The sequence below is a fragment of the Aulostomus chinensis genome, chromosome 8 (assembly GCF_037954235.1).
Source record: "Aulostomus chinensis isolate RoL2024-O1b breed Wild chromosome 8, RoL_Achi_v1.0, whole genome shotgun sequence".
In the NCBI taxonomy this organism is placed as follows: domain Eukaryota; kingdom Metazoa; phylum Chordata; class Actinopteri; order Syngnathiformes; family Aulostomidae; genus Aulostomus; species Aulostomus chinensis.
In genome coordinates, this window is record NC_141327.1 from 3,812,862 (window position 1) to 3,831,743 (window position 18,882).

The 18,882-nt window shown below is 45.2% G+C and overlaps 1 protein-coding gene across 1 annotated transcript in view; it reads right to left on the reverse strand.

The window, feature by feature from the left end:
• neurl1aa (neuralized E3 ubiquitin protein ligase 1Aa) overlaps positions 1–18,882 on the reverse strand; it is a 45,977-nt gene that overhangs the window by 12,846 nt on the left and 14,249 nt on the right. Inside the window, exon 4 of the mRNA XM_086210509.1 lies at positions 1,921–2,646. Coding sequence (XP_086066635.1) covers positions 1,921–2,646 — 726 coding nt within the window. The remainder of the gene's footprint in view (positions 1–1,920; positions 2,647–18,882) is intronic.

The following is an 18,882-nucleotide window of genomic DNA, read 5'->3' on the forward strand; positions in this document are numbered from 1 at the left end:
TCCCTCACTGCAGCACTGGATCTTCTCTGAGAAGTGGTCCAGTGAAGTGTTTCTAAATTACACACATTCACACTACAACTGTACATTGAAACAACAGCGGCCGTCTTTCTGGAACCCCTGGAAAAAACATGAGGATTTACCAAACAGGAAACGACACGATTGACAGAGGGATGATCACCAACACCAACACATCTGTCACCACATTCTGTCTCCTGAACAAAGTCACATACCAAAGGTACTGAAGGTGTTGTGTTGGAGTGACATTTGTCATGTTAAGACTCAGACGTTCCAGCTGGCTCTGGACTGACATACGTGATACAGGACAGACGTGATCTGAATGTCACGACTGCCATGTGGGGATGGATGCCATTCAGACAGCATATAAAGATATGTCCCGCTGTTTTGGCGTCATGGGGGTGGGGCGGGGGGTGGGGCAATCAGCTCTGCAGTCTGAGATGAAGTGGTGAGCCTGAACTGTCCTCTCACACTCTCACACTCCCTTGTCATTTAGAAAGAGTGAACAGACTCAGGTATCCTGGCACACCACCAGCAGGCAAAGCATCCACCCTGCTGAGACATCATGTCGTTCCTGCTGAGTGCAGCCCTCCTTCACTCCCTCCCCATTCCCGCTGCCTCTCTCTGCTCCTGCTTGCTCACTTCCTGTTTTCCATCTCCCCAGGTCGTAACAGAGCATCCACTGCTCTTGCTAATCCTACCAATGTGTACAGACACTTCCTGCCTAGAGACGTATGTTGTAAATATTGTGTCAAACTAAGTGCTCTCCCTAACTCGTGACCCTTGCGTGCAGGTCACGAGTTTCTCGAGGGGTGACGTGATTTGTCTGAACTGGCGAACAATCGGAGCCCTCAACACTTTGCACAAATAGATTTGAAGCCCAGGGAGTATGAGATTTCAGCTCTTGCTGGTGGTCTTCACCAGTAGTTTGCCCGGCTAAATGAAGATCAATATCCAGATCTGTAAGTTCCTGACCCTCGACGGAGCACTGAGCTGAAGGACGGCGATTTCCCCCATAAATGACTCTTTTAAGAGGGATTTTTCACAAGATAAAGCACACAGGCAGAGAGCAAATGCTGCTCATCGCTCCACTTACGAAACATTACACTTGGTAGATAAAACTAGGTTAACGCCTCATGAAATATGACTTTTACTCATCTGAACTGCACTTAGAAAGGCGGCGGTGTCGTAGCCGTTCACGTCTTCCGTCACAGATGTACCCTTGGGTCAGATTGGGCTGGTTATTCACTTCCACATGTGGGTCACGTTCAGTTTGAGGCCCCATAATCACAAACCACCATAAGGTGTCTTCATGGAATCTGTTTTGACAATTGCACTCCTGCCCCAGAGTTTGGTGTATGAGAGGAACAGTTTCAATTAACTCGGCATTACGGGGTTCATAATGACCCAACACTACGGAGCATCACCGGTTCCTCTGTTCACTACGCACGTCTGTCAAGGAGGCTTGATATTTAATGACACGCATGCTATACATGACCTTTCTGTGTAATGCAATCAAACTTTTCATCATAGTTTTAAAGTTCATTTTACTATGTGGAAGATCAAGTAGCTTTAGATATAATTTTACATACTAATCGCACCCAAGAGGGAATATGCCGATGCAATGATTCGATGAACGATTCGATGAATGATTGTTTCTTCTTTCTTCTTTTGGGTTATTAGCGGTTCAGCCAGGGTTGTTATCACATCCAGAACTGGGAATAAACTGATCACTTGCATTCCCTGACTCACTAATCTTGAATGTATCCTGAATTTAAGTAACTTGAGATTATTTTTGCACGTTGCTGCTGCACCTGCTTCTAAATCTTCTTGTGAAGTGCAACACTGTTGCTACTGACGGTTCCAGTTCATTTTGTCTACCTCCGATTATCTAATGAGACTTACCCAGAATCCTCAGCTGAGTCACAGCTCCATGCAGACCAAAGAACATCCAGAGAGGGCGTGAGTTGTCCACACACACTTGCATGCCTACGTTGGTGCCATTGTGGCTGAGGATGACCTCGCCTTCCTGGGTAACCAAGAAGCCCAGGATGTCACTGCTTTGGAGAGGCGTGGGAACCCGACACACCGCCCAAAACTCCTTTCTGTCCACCAGAGCCTCGGGATTGTACGGCAAGTCGCTGGGGCGCAACACAGCGGGGTCGCAGGACGTCACGCCGTAGGACAAGGAGCCTGAGCGTGCTGGGCTGGACTTGGTGATTTTGATAAAGACAGTCTCTCCAGTTCGTAGGGGACGGTTGGTAAAGACCAGCGTGCGCTCCTCGCGTGAGTGCTCAGAGCGCGTCACTGTCTGCTCATCCAGAGTCTTAATGTGGGCACCGCGCAGCTGGTGGAAGTGGAGGTCACTCTCCAGGGCGGACGGCAGGAGAGAGGACTGCTGGGAGTTGAGGGAGTTTTGAGGGATGGGACAGGTGGAGGAGGCTGAGGCCAGGTGGAGCGTGTGGCGGTGGTGGGAGTGGTTGTGGGACGGGCCGCCATCCTCCTGCTGAAGGTTGAGGTCACACAGGCTGACGGACAGGCGGGAGTCGTCTGCCTCACGACGTAGGGAGGAAGAGCGCACGGTGGTGAAGGAGCGTGGGCGTAGACAGTCAGGAGGAACAATCTCGCTGTCTGGAGAGGAGGAGACAAAAGCAGTTGAGTGGCGAGAATGTCAGCTAATTGTCGTCTTACATTGTTTCTGCTTTGATGAACTATTTGTCTGCAGCCTGTGTTGATGAAGCTCAACATCAGCTAAATCCAAGCAAACACTTCTTAGAAAAGCTGAATGTGCAGCGAGTCCAACAACAATGATTAAGAAGAGTGCAGTATTACTCATGAGAGTTGTGTAGTTCAAACGTGCCGAAAGATTAAAAAATGAAAGGAGTTGCTCCTGTACCTGCGAACGGCTGAATCATCAGTTCTTTACAAGTTGAATTAAGGAAGAGAACTACTTGAAAAGACTTTAATGTGTGTGTGTGTGTGTGTGTGTGTGCGTTTGTGTAGAGACACTTTACTATAGTGTGCAAGGACTGCAACATGTAGTCGCAGTCACGGACACAAGCATACATGTACACATACACAGACATGCACACATGCACCTCTGATAAGGTAGCTTGCAGCCTCATCCTACGCCTTGACATGGTGGCTCAAAATAACACCTCCAAATGTGCCCCCTCTCCCTCTCAGTGCCTGGCCTGGTGCTGGAGGTAAAATTAGCCCACTTACACAGACTATAATGGAGGTGGGGGGGAGTTCTGTCTGTGTGCAGTTTGCCACCACCGGGGAGAGAGGAAGGGCGATGACCTCTTAGCCCCTCCTCGGAGGCTAGGAAGATACTGAGGGACCGTCTTCAGTCAAAGCAAGAGGTGAAACACCCATTGTAGGGGCTGGAGTGGGCTGGGGGGCAGGGCTGGTTAGAGGATGAAAGCCAGCGATCAGTACCAGATCAGGCTCTCCAGTCCCTGTCCACTCCGAGTTTCTCTATCTGACCAGGAGCTGAGAGCTGACTGCAGATAAACCTCTTAGCCTCAATTAGCAGGGCTGGGGGGGGGGGCAGGCGCTCACCGCTAACTCCTCAACCTAGCAGTGAAAACACAGCGGCCAGGCCTCTTATAACGCTGAAGGGCACAGATGTGCTGTTGCTGCACAACTGACAGGTGGAGCTTTTCCAAGGCATGGGGATGGAACGATGCAGCAGTAAAGAGGCAGATATGGTTGGATGGATGGATGGATGGATGGATGGATGGATGGATGGATGGATGGATGGGCTATGCCTTACAGAAACAAGAATCCAGCACATTTTGTGTTGTGTTTTTTCCTCAAAGATTAAACATTTTTTAAATTTTCATTTGTTTGCTTTGCTAATACAGAGAGCATAAATCTTATGTTTTGACCATTCAAGTGGTTCAACTTCTCTTTATATAAAGTGCTTCGACACATATGCTTCCTGTTTGGTATTCACTTGTTTATTTATTGGTTTTTACTTCTGGGCTGCAGGTCAGCGTGGAGGGTGGAGGGTGGGAGGGGCTTGAAAAGGGTTGAGAGGGGGAACAAAACAAAAAATCCTAAATGTAGGAACAGCCGATATTGGACAAGTGTACAAGTGTATTTTTGTTTGTGCATCTGAAGAATAAAGATATTCATAAAAAAAATCAGTTGAAAGGCACTGCAGCCTGCGGCACGTCTCCGTCATGCAGCTCATCACACCAACAACGAGAGTTGATGGATGAAATCAGAGCCACTCTACTAGCAGATGGGGAGAAAATTGATTTCTCTAACTTTGGAACTCTTAGAAAAGTGGATCTCTTTCCAAGTAAATGTGAACGATGACACATCGTCACTGATGAGGTTTAGCATTTATGGAGTAATATTACTTTGCACCTCCAGCTCCTGGCTGGAGCCTATTTTTGAAGATCCTAAACTCAGACACGAGCTCAACGACAGTTACTCGCCTCTTACTTCCCGGCGCGGCAGGGAAACACCTGGGAAATCACGATAACAAATGATCATGGTAGATGGTACAGCATCATGATAACAACGGCATCATGAGCAAAGCAACTGGCTGATAGTGATGTATCTCAAGACACTGACTCTAAGAAGCAGGATATTTGTGTAAAAGAAGAAATACACAAAAACAGCAGTTATAAATTCAAATACCACATCATGATCTCAGTTCAAACACGACTGGTATTAAAAATCAGACTGGCATACAAAAGTACAAAAAAACAACTTGTTAAACTGAACTGCGACGTAATAGCTTTGAAACATTGTATTTCAAGGATCAAATCACACACCACAGTATTGCTAATGGTTGCACAACAATCACTAGCTGTCCCAGCAGAAACCACAAGTAGTAAAATCCCAGTGGCCAACCATCATAAGACACTACTGAAGAAGAGGAAGAGGCCACGCGTAGTTGGTGAAGGAGTTCGTTTAGCTGTGCGTAGCCGCACTGTGTTAGGGTTAGCGTCCGAGTGCAGCTCTCACAGTGGCTGACGCTGGTGGCCGAGCAGAGACACTTAGCACTTTCCTTCTCCTCCCTGGCCTTGTATTCATGCTGTCAACTACGGGCTCTGCTGCGTCACGTGATCACTTATTTTAACAAAGACGTGTTTGACATTTATATAAACTACAGTTTGGTATTTGATCATTCCAAGGTTGGAGGAAGGAGGTGATGAATCCAGCTACATCTGCAAGCGTCGCTGGTCAATGCAGAAGCCAGTCGGGCAGTAACACCAGCGCCAGGGACAACAATCCCGAGTTTATTCATCTACTCTGTGATGGAGAAGGCTCTAAACAGCCATTAAGTATGCACTGAGAAAAATGGTATCTTATGCTTCCATAAATGAAAGGAACTGCACAGTACAGAAAACATAACCGCAATGAACCATGATGAGTTCAAATGTAGCCACAAAAATAGGGTTGATGCAGAATGCATTCATGCCATCGTTCCCAGATGTTGCTGTGGCTCATTGATGCTCATGACTTGGGACAAACAATACTAATATACTGGGAGAGCACAAAAAGTTGTACCCTGTTCTAAAAGGCAGGTTCTGCTAATTTAGCACTGAATGTCAGGTTTACACTCTCAACTCTCTCCATCCAGTGAAAAACTATTCCCTTTTATTTACTTCTACATGCTGCCACTTCGCTCTTCCTGCCTCCTTTGCCAAACATGGCCCTTTTCTTGTGCTTCCTGTTTTAGATCCCCAGCAGCAAACTGGGCAATGACATAACTTGGCCTGGTAGCCAAGAGAATGCATGGTCAAAGAGAGGCTTAGTGTTAATCCGTCATTACGCTATAGCAAAAACATGCCACCAACATTTACTTCATAATCACACGCTAAAGCAAATACGTTGTCTATTTAACTACACATGGATGGAATCTGGCCAGGCACCATGCTGCAGCTGTGGTGCACCCTGACAGGAGATCTCAGTGTTTGTTTGCTGGGAGCTTCAAGACTAAAAGGCTGTCTGATGAGCCCTTGAACATTAAGCAGAGACGCGGCTTCCCTCAAAGTCATGCCAGTCATCAATTAACAGCTCCTAACTCTGAGCAGCCCGCCTTGTGATTAATGGAAGCAAGAAGCTGTAATTGCGCTAATTGATTTTTCAGAGGAGCATAAAATGGAGAGGGCAGTGCCTTTGGTGTGTGGGACGGCTCACAGAGACTGCTAATCAAGCATTAAACACCTCTCTGCTCACAAGTGCGCCGCAGTTAACTGCGAGTCCCGAGGCTAGCCAAAGATGACTAGCACGCCGGCTCGGATTTCATCTACTATTTCCTCTGCTATCAATCCCCTCCCGATGGACTCTTAGCCCTGAGAAGAACTTAAGAGGACATACTGTAAATGAACAGGGCCCCACAAAGTGAAGCTGTTAAGCTATAATTGAACAGCTCAATCTGCCATTTGCACAGACACAAAGCCATTTGCTGAAGGAAGTTCTTTAATGAAGTAGGGAACCCTTAATGTGGCTGGAGCCTGGAGTTTGGTTCCAGTGATGAGCCACAGGGTGAGGTGCAGGCATGCTAACTGCTCAAACACAGCCTCCTGCACAGCCCAGCCGTCAGCAGCACTCCCTCCAAACTATTTGACATCAATACTCATTCCTCTGCTGCCCATCACCCTGTCTTTAATTGGATTACGTTTGGTCAGACCTTGTTGGGAGACCTCCGGGACAACAGGAGGACTGGAGCTGCAGCGAGGATGATGACATGTCTCTAGGGATAACAGCGGATGAGAGGTAAAGCCAGGAAGAGAGGGATGGCTGCTTGTGACAACGCTGGATTTATGTTGAAAGGAGTCAGCAAAGGCTTTTCCAAAGAACTGCAAATCATCTTGCTCTCCCTGTGCATGTGTGTGTGTGTGTGTGTGTCACTCGGACAAAGCGAACGCAAACTCTCTCTCACACACACACAGTAAATTGATTCCTCTAAAAAAATATTTTCAACTATTTTCAAAAGCCTCTCTGAGGGTTTATTTTCTTCTTTTCTTCCTCTTCCTCACTCACTTTTCAAACATATTGGCTCATGGGTCATGTATTCTTTCTTCTTCAAATGCTGGTGAGATGGAGGCAGCAGAGTCGCGCTGCAACACGATGTGCGCAATGAGGAATGAAAGGCATGGAAAAAACACAGCGCACGTTTGAAAAAGCCTGTGTGTTTGTGCGCTAACAGTGTGTGTGTGCATGTGTGACCTCACCAGCTGCTGCCTACTAATAGTGGTGCACCTGCGTTTTTAGCCGATACAATCCCTTTATCCTATTGGTCTCTTTCAAATCCAGCACTCACAGATGCTCTCGCTCATTGGCACAGGACAGAGTTGAGTTTTCACATTGAGAACAGCATTAAACAGTGTGCGCGTGCGTGCGTGTGTGTGTGTGTGTGTGTGTGTGTGTGTGGACATTGTAATAGGGCCGATGCAGCTGCTGACACTGTGAGCCCTGAGGGGTTGGAGAGGGGGGGCATTCATCACCTGATTCTTCACATTTTGATTGAATTTCAAACTAAATGTAACACCTGCTTGGGGGGGGGGGGGGGGGGGGGACCATGATTCACCAATGCTTGGGAGCATTAACAGCTATGGGAATACTTTCACTGGACTTAAAAAAACAAAAACCAAAACCTATTTGGCTGGTCATTTGTTTTCAGTTCCTCCTCGGAGCCTTTTGTGATTAGAGTAATTAAGCACCTGTTGGGCTAATCCATCGCAAACACGGGACGAGGGTGGTGGGTGACGGAGGGGGAATTTCAGTATGTCTATTTTGGCCCGCACAGGCTTTGGCTCACGCCGTAAATGTTTTTGATTAGGGGATGGCTGCAAAGCAGGTTAGCTAATGCTGTGCATGGGGAGCTGGATAGAGGGAGAGGCTGGCTTAGTGGCTTTGCTAGCTAGAGCAGACGGAACGTGCCAGGGGTTTGAGCCAGTGCTGAAGAGGGCTGGGAGTGGGGATTTACTCACACACACACACACACACACACACACACACACACACACACACACACACACACACACACACACACACACACACACAGGGCTTATCTTTATCCATAGTCTCTGGAGGTTTTCAACTGATGTCAGCAAAGGTGAAGATGAAGAGAGAGCTGGGACAAGGAAGAGAAAATGAAAGAGATTTGAAAGAAAGAAGAGAGGAGAGGATACAAGAGGACATGAGGATGGGATCAGCTATGAAGGAAGATGTTAGAGATGGATATCTGAGGAGATTTTGCTGTGAACAGATAAAGCGCAAAGCGTTAAGGAGGGTCTTTGAGGGAGAAACATATAGCTCAGCGGCCAAGCCACAGAGCAAGTGAGAGATGCAGATATAAACCTACAGGGGTGGAGGGAGGGAGGGAGGGAGGAGGAGGATCGTGGCAGAGAGGGATGCGGTCAGAAGGCTCTTTGTGTTAGATGTTTGGGATGGTCTTTATTCCCTGGCACTGGTCCAATCCAAGGTCCCTGATTGGGCTGGGTGGCTTTGAACCCGGTACTTTGGAAAGAGCAGCAGGCTCCCAGAGTGACACATGGCCATAACAAAGAGCCAGGCAAAATGCCCGGTAAGTCACAAAAGCTCTGTCCCTTAGGTCATCTGCAGATTTCAGCCTGTGCCAGCCCTCTCTGCCAATCAGCAATCCAGGACCTCAACGTTAATAACCTCCATCAGAAGGTACTTATATCAAAGCCCCCTGTTTTATTCCTGCGCTCAAGCATGGAGGAAAGCTAATTACTTATTACTGCAGGAAGACCGACAGATGCACGCACACACAGCACTGGTTCCAGTCCTAAAACACCTCAAACAATATTCATCAATAACACCAGGTCAAGAGAGGTGAGGAAGGTGCTGCAACCCACTTTAGTAACTCTCAGCTGCATATCACAGGGGCTCTGGAGGGGCTGTCAAGAGGGTTGAAATGCAGACATACCGCAATTTTATAAATACATGAGCAACAATGACATTAAATTGAAAATGTAACTGATGAAGTATCACTGACCAGACCTTATAATTATAATAATTAGAAGTTTAGGCCTAGTTTTGTTCATTTTCCTGGTAATTTTCTTGCAACATTTAAGGAATTCCTTGCTAACTTTCAAGCACTTTGTAACTGATTTACTCAGGGCATTCTCTCCATTTTGAAAAAAAGAATGGCATAACTGCAACAAAATGATTTTGGTAATTATATACTTTATACTTTTTGAGGGCCAGATGAGTGATGCTGGAGCAGTTTACTGGTGAAAATGTTAGAAATTAGGTGTCAAGATCATGAAAAACATTTGAAAACCTGCTATGTAGCGTTTTAGCATCTTTTCGTTTCGATTCGTTCCTCTCGTTAGCCCTCTTATGCTACACCAGGACGTCGTGTGGGTGTCCAGCACAAGACAGCAGACAAACAGGACTTCAGGTGAACATTCCTGTCTGCAACAGATAATACATTTTGCATGAGGACTTGTTGCTCATGTTGTCATAATGCCTCCCATTTCACCATCAGGGGGCGCTATTTCAAAGTGGAACAGTGTTTCTGTTCATCTGTTTGGTCTGATGTCATGTTTGGTCTTGGAGTGAAAAAGCCTGCTAATAAATGAGGTGAGCACTAATTTATCATTTTCATAGTCGAAAGTAAATCAAATGAACTTGGCATTTTTTTAAATAATCTTTTTCCACATAAGAGCCTTCACAACTATACATTTGTACTTGCTAAGAGGACTTTGTACTTGTCTTGTTATTCTTAGAACATTTGACTGTACTCAAAAAGCTGGTCCAAGAAAACCAACGGGATGGAGACTCTTTCAGCTGCAAGGCGTAGCAGCAAAATCTACAATACAAATGAATAAAACGGCAGGTATGAGAGAGCCTCCAGATGCCTCTTCATCAGATGAAGACCAGCGCCTGCGCCCTGTTTTGTGGAGCCATTTGCAAACAGCTTTCCAAGAAAGACTTGGGTCCAGTGCAGGAAATGCAAACAGTGGCCCAGTTCACCACTGGCAACGCAGTTACTGTGGGCCAGAACTGTGATTCTGACAAAGAGTCGGACCGGTGAGATTTAAAAAGCTGGTTTGAGTTTCTTCAAGTGCTGTTTTTTGTTTGTTTGTTTGTTCGTTTTATCTTCATCTCCAGTTGTATGTGGGATTAATTCAATGTCCACACTCCAGGAATGGCTGAAGTTTTTGATTAAGGAGTCTTACTTTATGTTGCTGGTTTAACTTTTGAATTTTGGAAAAACATTTTGTTGTTGTTGTTGTTTTATTTATGACAAAAAGGACAAATTGCCTGCATATGTGGCAACTTGTCACATGGACCAAGATATGACAATGAACACCATGACTTTGTTCCTTTGTGTTGTACGCAGTTTTGGCAGTATATTGTCCTCACCTGAAGATATGCAAAAGAGTGTGAAAAGTGTGCCAATATACCTCCATCTCCTAACTGGAACAGATGTGGTGCGATGTTAAGACGTAAGTACCTCCTTGGGTTGTTACAAGTCCAATGGAGAGGTTGATTACCTGATAATCAAATCGTCCCATAGCTGATTTTTTCTTGTTCTAGTGCTATAATCTTAGCTAATGGCAAACACAGCTGCCTAATTTTAGAATCGTATTTGCAATCAGGCATGCTGACGGTCACCTACTTTCTTGAACTGGGTCATAAAGGAACATTCATTAGCTCTGTGACTTCTGCTGTGTGTCAGTGTTGGGACAGTAAATATGGTGTTAAATCCCCTGGCGATTCTTCAGAGGCCTCGCTGCGCTCTGCCGCTGCCTGTTTTGGAGGCTCCTCTCCCGACGTCGTGTTCTCAACAAGAGCAAATCAAGACGCTCAACAATAACCTTGACAAGTTACCTCCGGCCGACCCCCATGGAAGGTCATCTGGGATGAAGTTCAAAATGGAATGATTTCACTAAAGTCTGTCAATCTTTGTCTTTGAAGAGGAAATGAATTCACTGGAGGACGCTGCCAAGGATACAGTAATCTAAAATGGATGCCAAATGCCAAATCATACACATTCAGTTGATTCTTCTCAGCCTTTTGAGCTCTTTCAACAACCACCACCACAAAGTCTAAGCAGCACACTTTTGCCAAGAAACACAACATGGCAAAATTTGCTTTGTTTGCTGTCTAGAAGTCCTTCCACTGCCATCTGCATTTACTCTTTGTGAAGAAAAAGAAGTCAGATTTATACCATTTATTTCTGCTTTTTTCAGGAGGGGTCTGTGCGAAGCTCCCGAGCTGTAAAGTGCCGTTATTAACTGGAAAGCTGAGTCCGGCCAAGTCAAACACTGATGCCAGTCAAGTGCTTGCAATAATCAGATAATTTTACTGAAAGTAAATTGCTTTTTCCCAGATGGATGGAAACCTTGGTCTGTCTCTCTGAGCTGGAGAACCTTGCAAACGTCTCTAGAAGACTTCTGTCATTCCAGACGATTTCATGTTACTGGAGTCCTTGGAGTGGAGCCGGACAACAGTCTGTGACCAAGCGTGCAACAACAGAACTACTTCAAGTTTTAGAATCTTCTTTGTGTCACACTCATCGAAAAAAAAGGGTGGGTTTTTTTTTTTTCCGTTATGCAAGTCAATGTGTCTGTTTCTCTAAACACTTTTGGACTTTTATAATTCGTGCTGGATCTTATCTTTTTTTTCTGAATTCCACTCGTGCCATTAGATATTTAGAGCGTTTTTTTAATAGTAGTTGGTTAGTGGCCTCGAGCAAAGCAAGACATTCTCAACTGATATGGGATGTAAAACACAAACTGATAAAGATTTTTGCCATTCCACCTCAGCTCACCTCCAACCGTCACTCCAAGGTTTAATACCACATTCACGTCAACCCACACCACAGCAGCTGCTTTACTCCAAATATCACGTTATTACACATTAATACCACAATGCTGCCACTGATTCTAATGGAATTGCCAGTCAATCATAACATTAATGTCGGGGGGGAGGGTTTGTCATGGGAATGCTGTGATATCTCACAGCTCAATAATTCAGTCGAGTTCCAAGCTTATTACTGGCTGTTGAACCTGTATTTTAGTGAACGAGCTCCAGGAAGTTGTACTAACGAGGTTCTGTCTGATGAGCCCAAAGATTCAGATGTACAGTATATAGTTTACAAGATGCCAGTGTTATATTAGGACAGGTAGGGGGCACTGACACTTGGCCCAGTTGCCCTGTAATAGGCTTGTAGCGATTGGCGATCAGATGAATAATGATGGATTTTTCCAAAGATGGTCGGATTGCTTAAAGCTGTCGTACAAATGATTTTAATCCTTAATTACGAGCTTGTTTGCCTACAGTGGCTCTTTCCATGGCTGTGACACCCCTGCCTCCGATGCTAGCTTGAGGCAGGTGCGGCCTTGGAGTGACAGTGAGTCCACAGGTGGCTAATACATTGGTAGGCTGCCGTCTAGCACTGACACACATCTCCTGCATACAGACAGCAGCTGAACACACAGTGAGTGATAAACCTCCAGCAGACGGTGAGAAAATATATGGACACAGCAGCATGATGAGAAGAATATTTTAAGTACTGCTTGTCTCGCTCACTGTGCGCCAAACTAAATAGCGTAGCTACAATTTGGGGTTCAAACCTGTCACATCCCTCATCACCTTGTGTGTGACAATGTGTAAAGGTCACTTTCTACGACTACAGCACCCTCAACCACAAGAACCAGTCTGAGCTGTACCATTGTAGGTCGGCACAGGAGAGGAAGAGCGAGGACGTTCCCGATGTAACTGCAGGGCTCACAGGGTGGCTAGGCTAATGCTACTCAGTGCTCACCAGGGTCTCCACTCCTCCATAGCGCTATCTTATAGCACAGATGGTGTTCTGAATTGGACCTCAAAACTGAAGGTTTGCTTTTTTTGTTTAGAGCCAATGCTTTCATCCGCAAAGCCGTCATCTTCCATCTGGTCCAGAGCCAAGGAAGCGATCACACTCGTCAAATGACCTGGACTTAGGGGGATAAACGTCCTGGGGCAGGGTACAACTCTCGCACATAGCTCATAGCTCACACACACACACACACACACACACACAAGGGAAGCTGTTTCTATAAGACACGCTATCCTTCACTTGAGACATACAGGTGACCTTGCGCTGGGAGCTGACGTGCCGTCAGAGGTAAGGGAGCTCCTCTGTCACGTCATGTGAGAGACATAAAGAAATAGAAGGGCCAGCCGCACCTTCACACGTTGTTTTACTGTCACTGAGGCATTGCGGTTCCATGATTAGTTTTCCTTTCAGCGAGGCCCCATTTGCCATCTTTACACAAAAGCCCTTTTCTTCAATCACTGTTGATTTCTGCTGTAACATAAACAATGTGTGGTTACATAAAAAGGCTGCAGATATCCAGATATACAGGAGAGACGCCACAAGATGAGGTGCTGTTTAGCATCTGAGTGCTTCTCATTATATATTCTGCTTGATTTGAAGGAAATTGCTGATTCTATCACTACCACGTGCCAATCATGTTGAGCGACAGCAACAGATGGAATAAGTGAACCCCTGTCTGCCTGTAATTCCATCCATCACCTGGGGACAATCCCATCGTGGCGCACATGTCGGGAACAGCAGTGTTGCACCACAGATGACTTCTCTTCCAAGACACCACGTTCTGTATGAACTAAAAGAACAACTTGGCTTGTTGAGGGTGACAGCTAGATTGGCCAGCTCCTTCCTTCTTTGAGTCAGCCTTCTTGAGAGGTGTTAGCAGCCGGGAGGCTTTGCAATCAGACTCTATTCTCTTGTCCTTCAGGGAAGTCCCGCAGAGGGCCTCTCTTGATTAAGGCTGCACCCTGACTGACTCATACAGTCTGAGTCCTGCTGGCTACACAACAGCTGGAATTACTCAGTTACTTGGCTGCTTTTCCCATGTCACGTAAAGTCCTGCTGCGTGTCTCCTCTTTGTGTGTGTGTGTGTGTGTGTGGGCGCACGCGCGCACATGAGAGTGACAGCTCACCCCTGGAACCAGGACGTGAATATATATTAAACAACTTTTTCTAGCTTGTTGGATTTCAATCCTTCGGGGACAGCCTCAGTCTGCCCTTAAGATAATCCTGCCAAACTGCAGTAATATTGTATTTACCCAGCTGAAAGCGAGGTGCAGTCAATCACCCGATACCTCGGGCAGAGGCGTAACCAGATCTGACACCTTTTCTTTGTGGTGCAGGAACAACAAGGTTATTTCCTTGGTTGTGTATTGATAAGGATGTATACTCAGCAGAATATAACAGCAGAAATGAATCATTCCTTTAATTATACTACGATTGCCAGGCTGTCTTTATGCACTTGTCACTTTTATAATCTGTTTGCATAAAGGACTCTGAACAAGAGGTATGAGAGAATGCATTTATTGGAGGCTTTAAGAGTCACAGCAATGATTTGTACCTCTCGGCTCAATTAGGGGAAAACTTGAGCTGCTGTCATCGTGGTGGCAGAGGTGTGAAACTACTAAATCAGCCCCCCTCCCCCTCTGGTCCTGACACGTATGATGCATCTACATGGCGATTCCTGCAGGGCAGATTATCACGATACAGCTCCTATTTCAATCTTTCTACATCAAAGCGGTTGAAAATGTCACCCAGGGTCTTCCTCAGCTCTTTACGTCTGCCTGGACCTCAGAACATCCTCAGCATGCACGACGGCTGATACAACTCAAGCCAGAGGCACAGGGGAGACAGCAGTCGGAACATATGGAAGAAATTTCAATTTAATATGTTCTTTTTTTTATATTAACAAGAGAAAAGTGTTTGTAAAAACATGAAGACTGCTTATGCAGTATGTATTTATGGTAATGAAATGATACTTTTAGGCTTATCTGTTATGCAGATATAAATGATTCCGATTCGGCTAATCAGGATTTTCACATTACCCACTGGTCAAATTATCATATTCTACTGCGCCACTGTGCCTTCCCCAAGAGGGTCAAGTCAAGTTTCTGATGTACATTTCGATTTATCCCATTAGGTCGATGGGAAAATAATTCAAAAACATTTTTATGTTTGCTTAAGTTTCACAAAACACAGCTTTGAAACCACTGATCAAATAAGCCCCGATTTGGAGAATCTTTAAGTCACGTGATTGACAAGCTGCCATTGGCGTCAAAAATATTCCCTAACTTTGTCTCCAGACAGCAGCAGCACGTCCGATACTCGCTGGTGCTCAAGAACAATTGTAGCTGAAGGTAATACCAAAAGATTTTCTTCAATATGTTGTTGTTCTTCTTCTTCACTGTTACAACCGTGTCCATGTGTCACGTTGCCTCTACTGCCATCTTCTGGTAGGCTAAACTGGCTCTTAATTGATTCACCTTGTACCATTTAAACCATGATGATGCACATTATTTTTGCGGAGACTTGTTCATAGTTCCCTTAAAACTGGCTTCAGCAAGAGTAAACAATAACAGCCAAACCTGGGAGGAGGCAGGGCCAAGAACCCACGAACGTTCGGCTCTTGGTATCTAACACGGATGCTTTCATTACCATTAACAGCTGCTGGGTGTGTAACAGGAGAAGTGCTTGTTAAAGGTGACCCTGTTCAAACCTGCATGAAGACCTGATCAGAAGTGGGAGAGTGTGTTTAAAACACATCTCCTGTCCCTGCTTGTGATTGGATCCCAGCTCCCAAATCTGTATGTACACACTTGGATTAATTCCAGTTCCATGGTTTAATCTGTATATTTACCTGCAACAATTTGTTCTTATTACAAGGAGCACATGTCGGTATGATGCTTAAATCCCAGCCTATCCCGGCTGTCACTGCGTGAGAGGCTGGGTACGACCTGGACTGGTTGCCAACAGATAACTGATTTACTTGCCATGTAACTCTATTGGCTTTTGGAAACTACCACAAGTTGTAATAATAATAATAATAATAATAATAATAATAATCCATCCATTGTCTTCCGCTTATTCCTACACATTAAGGGTCGCGGGGGGGGGGGGTGGAGCCTATCCCAGCGTCAACGGGCGAGAGGCGGGGTTCACCCTGGACAGGTCGCCAGTCCATCGCAGGACCAACATAGAGAGACAGACAACCATTCACACTCACATTCATACCTACGGTCAATTTAGAGTATCAATCAGCCTCGTCCCCAATTGCATGTTTTTGGATGGTGGGAAGAAGCCAGAGTACCAGAGAGAACCCACACAGACACGGGGAGAACATGGAGACTCACACAGAAAGATCCTTCTTGCTGTGAGGCGACAGTGCTGACCACTGCACCACCGTGCAGCCAGTAATAATAATAATAATAATAATAATAATAATAATAATAATAATAATAATGTTAATGATAATGACAATAATAATAATAATAATGATGATGATAATAATAATAATAATAATAATAATAATAATAATGGGGGCGGCATGGCTCAGAGGTAGCATGGCTGTCTAGCAACTGAAGGTCCTCACTTCCCCTGGTGACCATGTCCAAGTGTCCTTGAGCAAGATGCTGAGCCCCAAATTTCTCCTGGTGGCCCTGGATAGATGGGTAATAATAATACTACTGTGTGGCCACAAGGATTTCTCTTAGACAGAAGGCATTAGTTGATGAGGCGGTTCTTTAAGCCAAACGTGTTTCCATAAATGTATTTTTGAGGACTGCAGGGCGACCTAATCATGCTTCCTGCAGGTGCTCCAGTCAAGTCATTCTTTAACCCCTCTTTTATAGTTGTGGTAATCCACTTATAATGGTTGCTTTTGAAAAAGGATGAAAATTCCACGTGGGTTGTCAGAGCAGGAGAGAATAACACCCTGTGAGCTCCAGTGCAGCGACCTGCCTTCCTCTTGTCTAACCATTAGTCATGATAAAGCAAAGCACCCGGCTAAGCATTCCTGAAAAACCCGAATCCAAACACACACTGACAGTCTGACACAGGAGCCATTAAATAAAGTTGGCGACATAAAACCAGGAACATAATGAAGCGAAGCATATAAAGTGAAATGAAGCCAGGTATTGAACGGCAGATTTGAAGAGGCAGTTTGGGGGTTTGTGTGTGAGTGTTTGTGCGGAGTCAAACTCTGGCTGCTGAATGGAGACACCAGACACCACCCTGCTCATATACATAACGACAAGGCTGCATAGAGAAGCTCTACAAAATGTCTCGGAGCTACAAACCTAATCCTCACAGAATTTTAATTCAATCTTAATGTAGCGAGGATTATAGTATTTCCAAGGAGGCACAATGAATAGCCTCACTTGCTGCTGGAACACTAAAATGGAGAGAATCTAAGTGTTATTGATCCTAGAGGGCATATTTGGTCATTGCAGCAGCAAGAAATAGAGGTGTGAGTGAGGGGTGGGGTGGGGGTGGAGATTTCCAGTGAGTGTGATTAAAGATCTAAAACATTTTACTTGAATTGCTTTATCTGTTGTTGCCAAATAGTTTAACTGAGAATGAAACAAAAACACTCATCAAATGCAAGATAAAATGAAAATAAAGGAAGGCCTCAGATGTGAAAGCCTATTGGTGGATGGGGAAAGGTTCATGCAGCACTGCAGATAGAAATGTGACGCACAGAGCCGACACAACTGCTGTCAGAAACACTCATGTCAGGCCTAGAAAATGCTTTTCTGTGTTACAGAGCCCTGAGGTGGCCATAGAAACCTTAAAATAACCACAAGATCTAACTGGTTCCCTCAATGTTTTTTTTTATTTTGAGGTCACAAGATATAGCTTGCTCCCTAAATTCCCTCGTGGCAACAAGATAAAAATTACATCGAAGGACGTGTGGGAACAAGTTGAATCTTGTGCCCACAGGTGAACTCAATTGAGGAACCAAGTTTTAACTTGGAGCCTGAAAAAAAAAAACCTCTTGATGCCCACAATTCTCTCTCTCTCTCTCTCTCGCTCTCTCTCTCTGGTTACTCCAGGGCTCTGTACTATCTGGTGTTCTACCTCTGTGAACAGGCCTCTGTTTGTGGGGGCAGTGTCAGTCAGTGAGCTCCCTGGGGAACCCAAGCCCCTGCTCTGCAGGCAGCCCTGCAGGTGGCCTGATTGTAGAAAGACTAAACTTGACTCAACTAAAGCTAAGGAGAAGTTCAGTGTTGGTTTAAATGGAGCAGCGTTTTGCACGGCGTTGACTTCAGCCGCACCAAACCTGAGTAGTAGTCATTTAAGAGGACTTATTAGACTGAAGAGCGAGGAGAAACACAGACACCCTTCATGCTGAAGACAATAAACATCCCACCCCCACCACCCTGGAGATACCAGGGTCAATCAACACAGTGCACAGTTACAATCAAACATGCTATCTATGGCACATGTGACCCTGGTCTATTTTTATAACAGCAGAGGGGGTGACAGCAGTGAATCTCCAAGGATCAGAAATATGTGAATACATTCTCACATCAAAGCTCAGGCCGTACTTGCCATTGTGGTATGTATGCTAAGCTACCTAGCATACCTCGGTAATGCACAACAGCATGGCTTTTTCCCCCTGCTGCTTTCATGTAAACACAGGGGCCAAATATTGGTCAGATATAGATAGACAGCCTTTGTCCACTGGTATTCCATTGCTTCATGGAAGTCTTTGGTGTGGGTGGACAGAAGGATGAGCTGTGTACTGGAGACACACGGACACTCACACTGCTTTGACTTACCACAGAAGGAAAAACATGAAAATGTGAGATCTAAATGCACATACGCAGTCACAGACACAGACACAGACAGACAGACAGACAGACAGACACACACACACACACACACAGTGGGAACAATCGGTCAGGTCTGTACTTGTGCTTTACTCTAGGTGGTCTTCAGGAAAATGAGTAAGCAGAATCATTAATTTAAATACTTGATTTAATTCATTAGAAATAGATATTTCTTTTTAGATTTAGATTTTTTTTAATATATATATTTTTTAG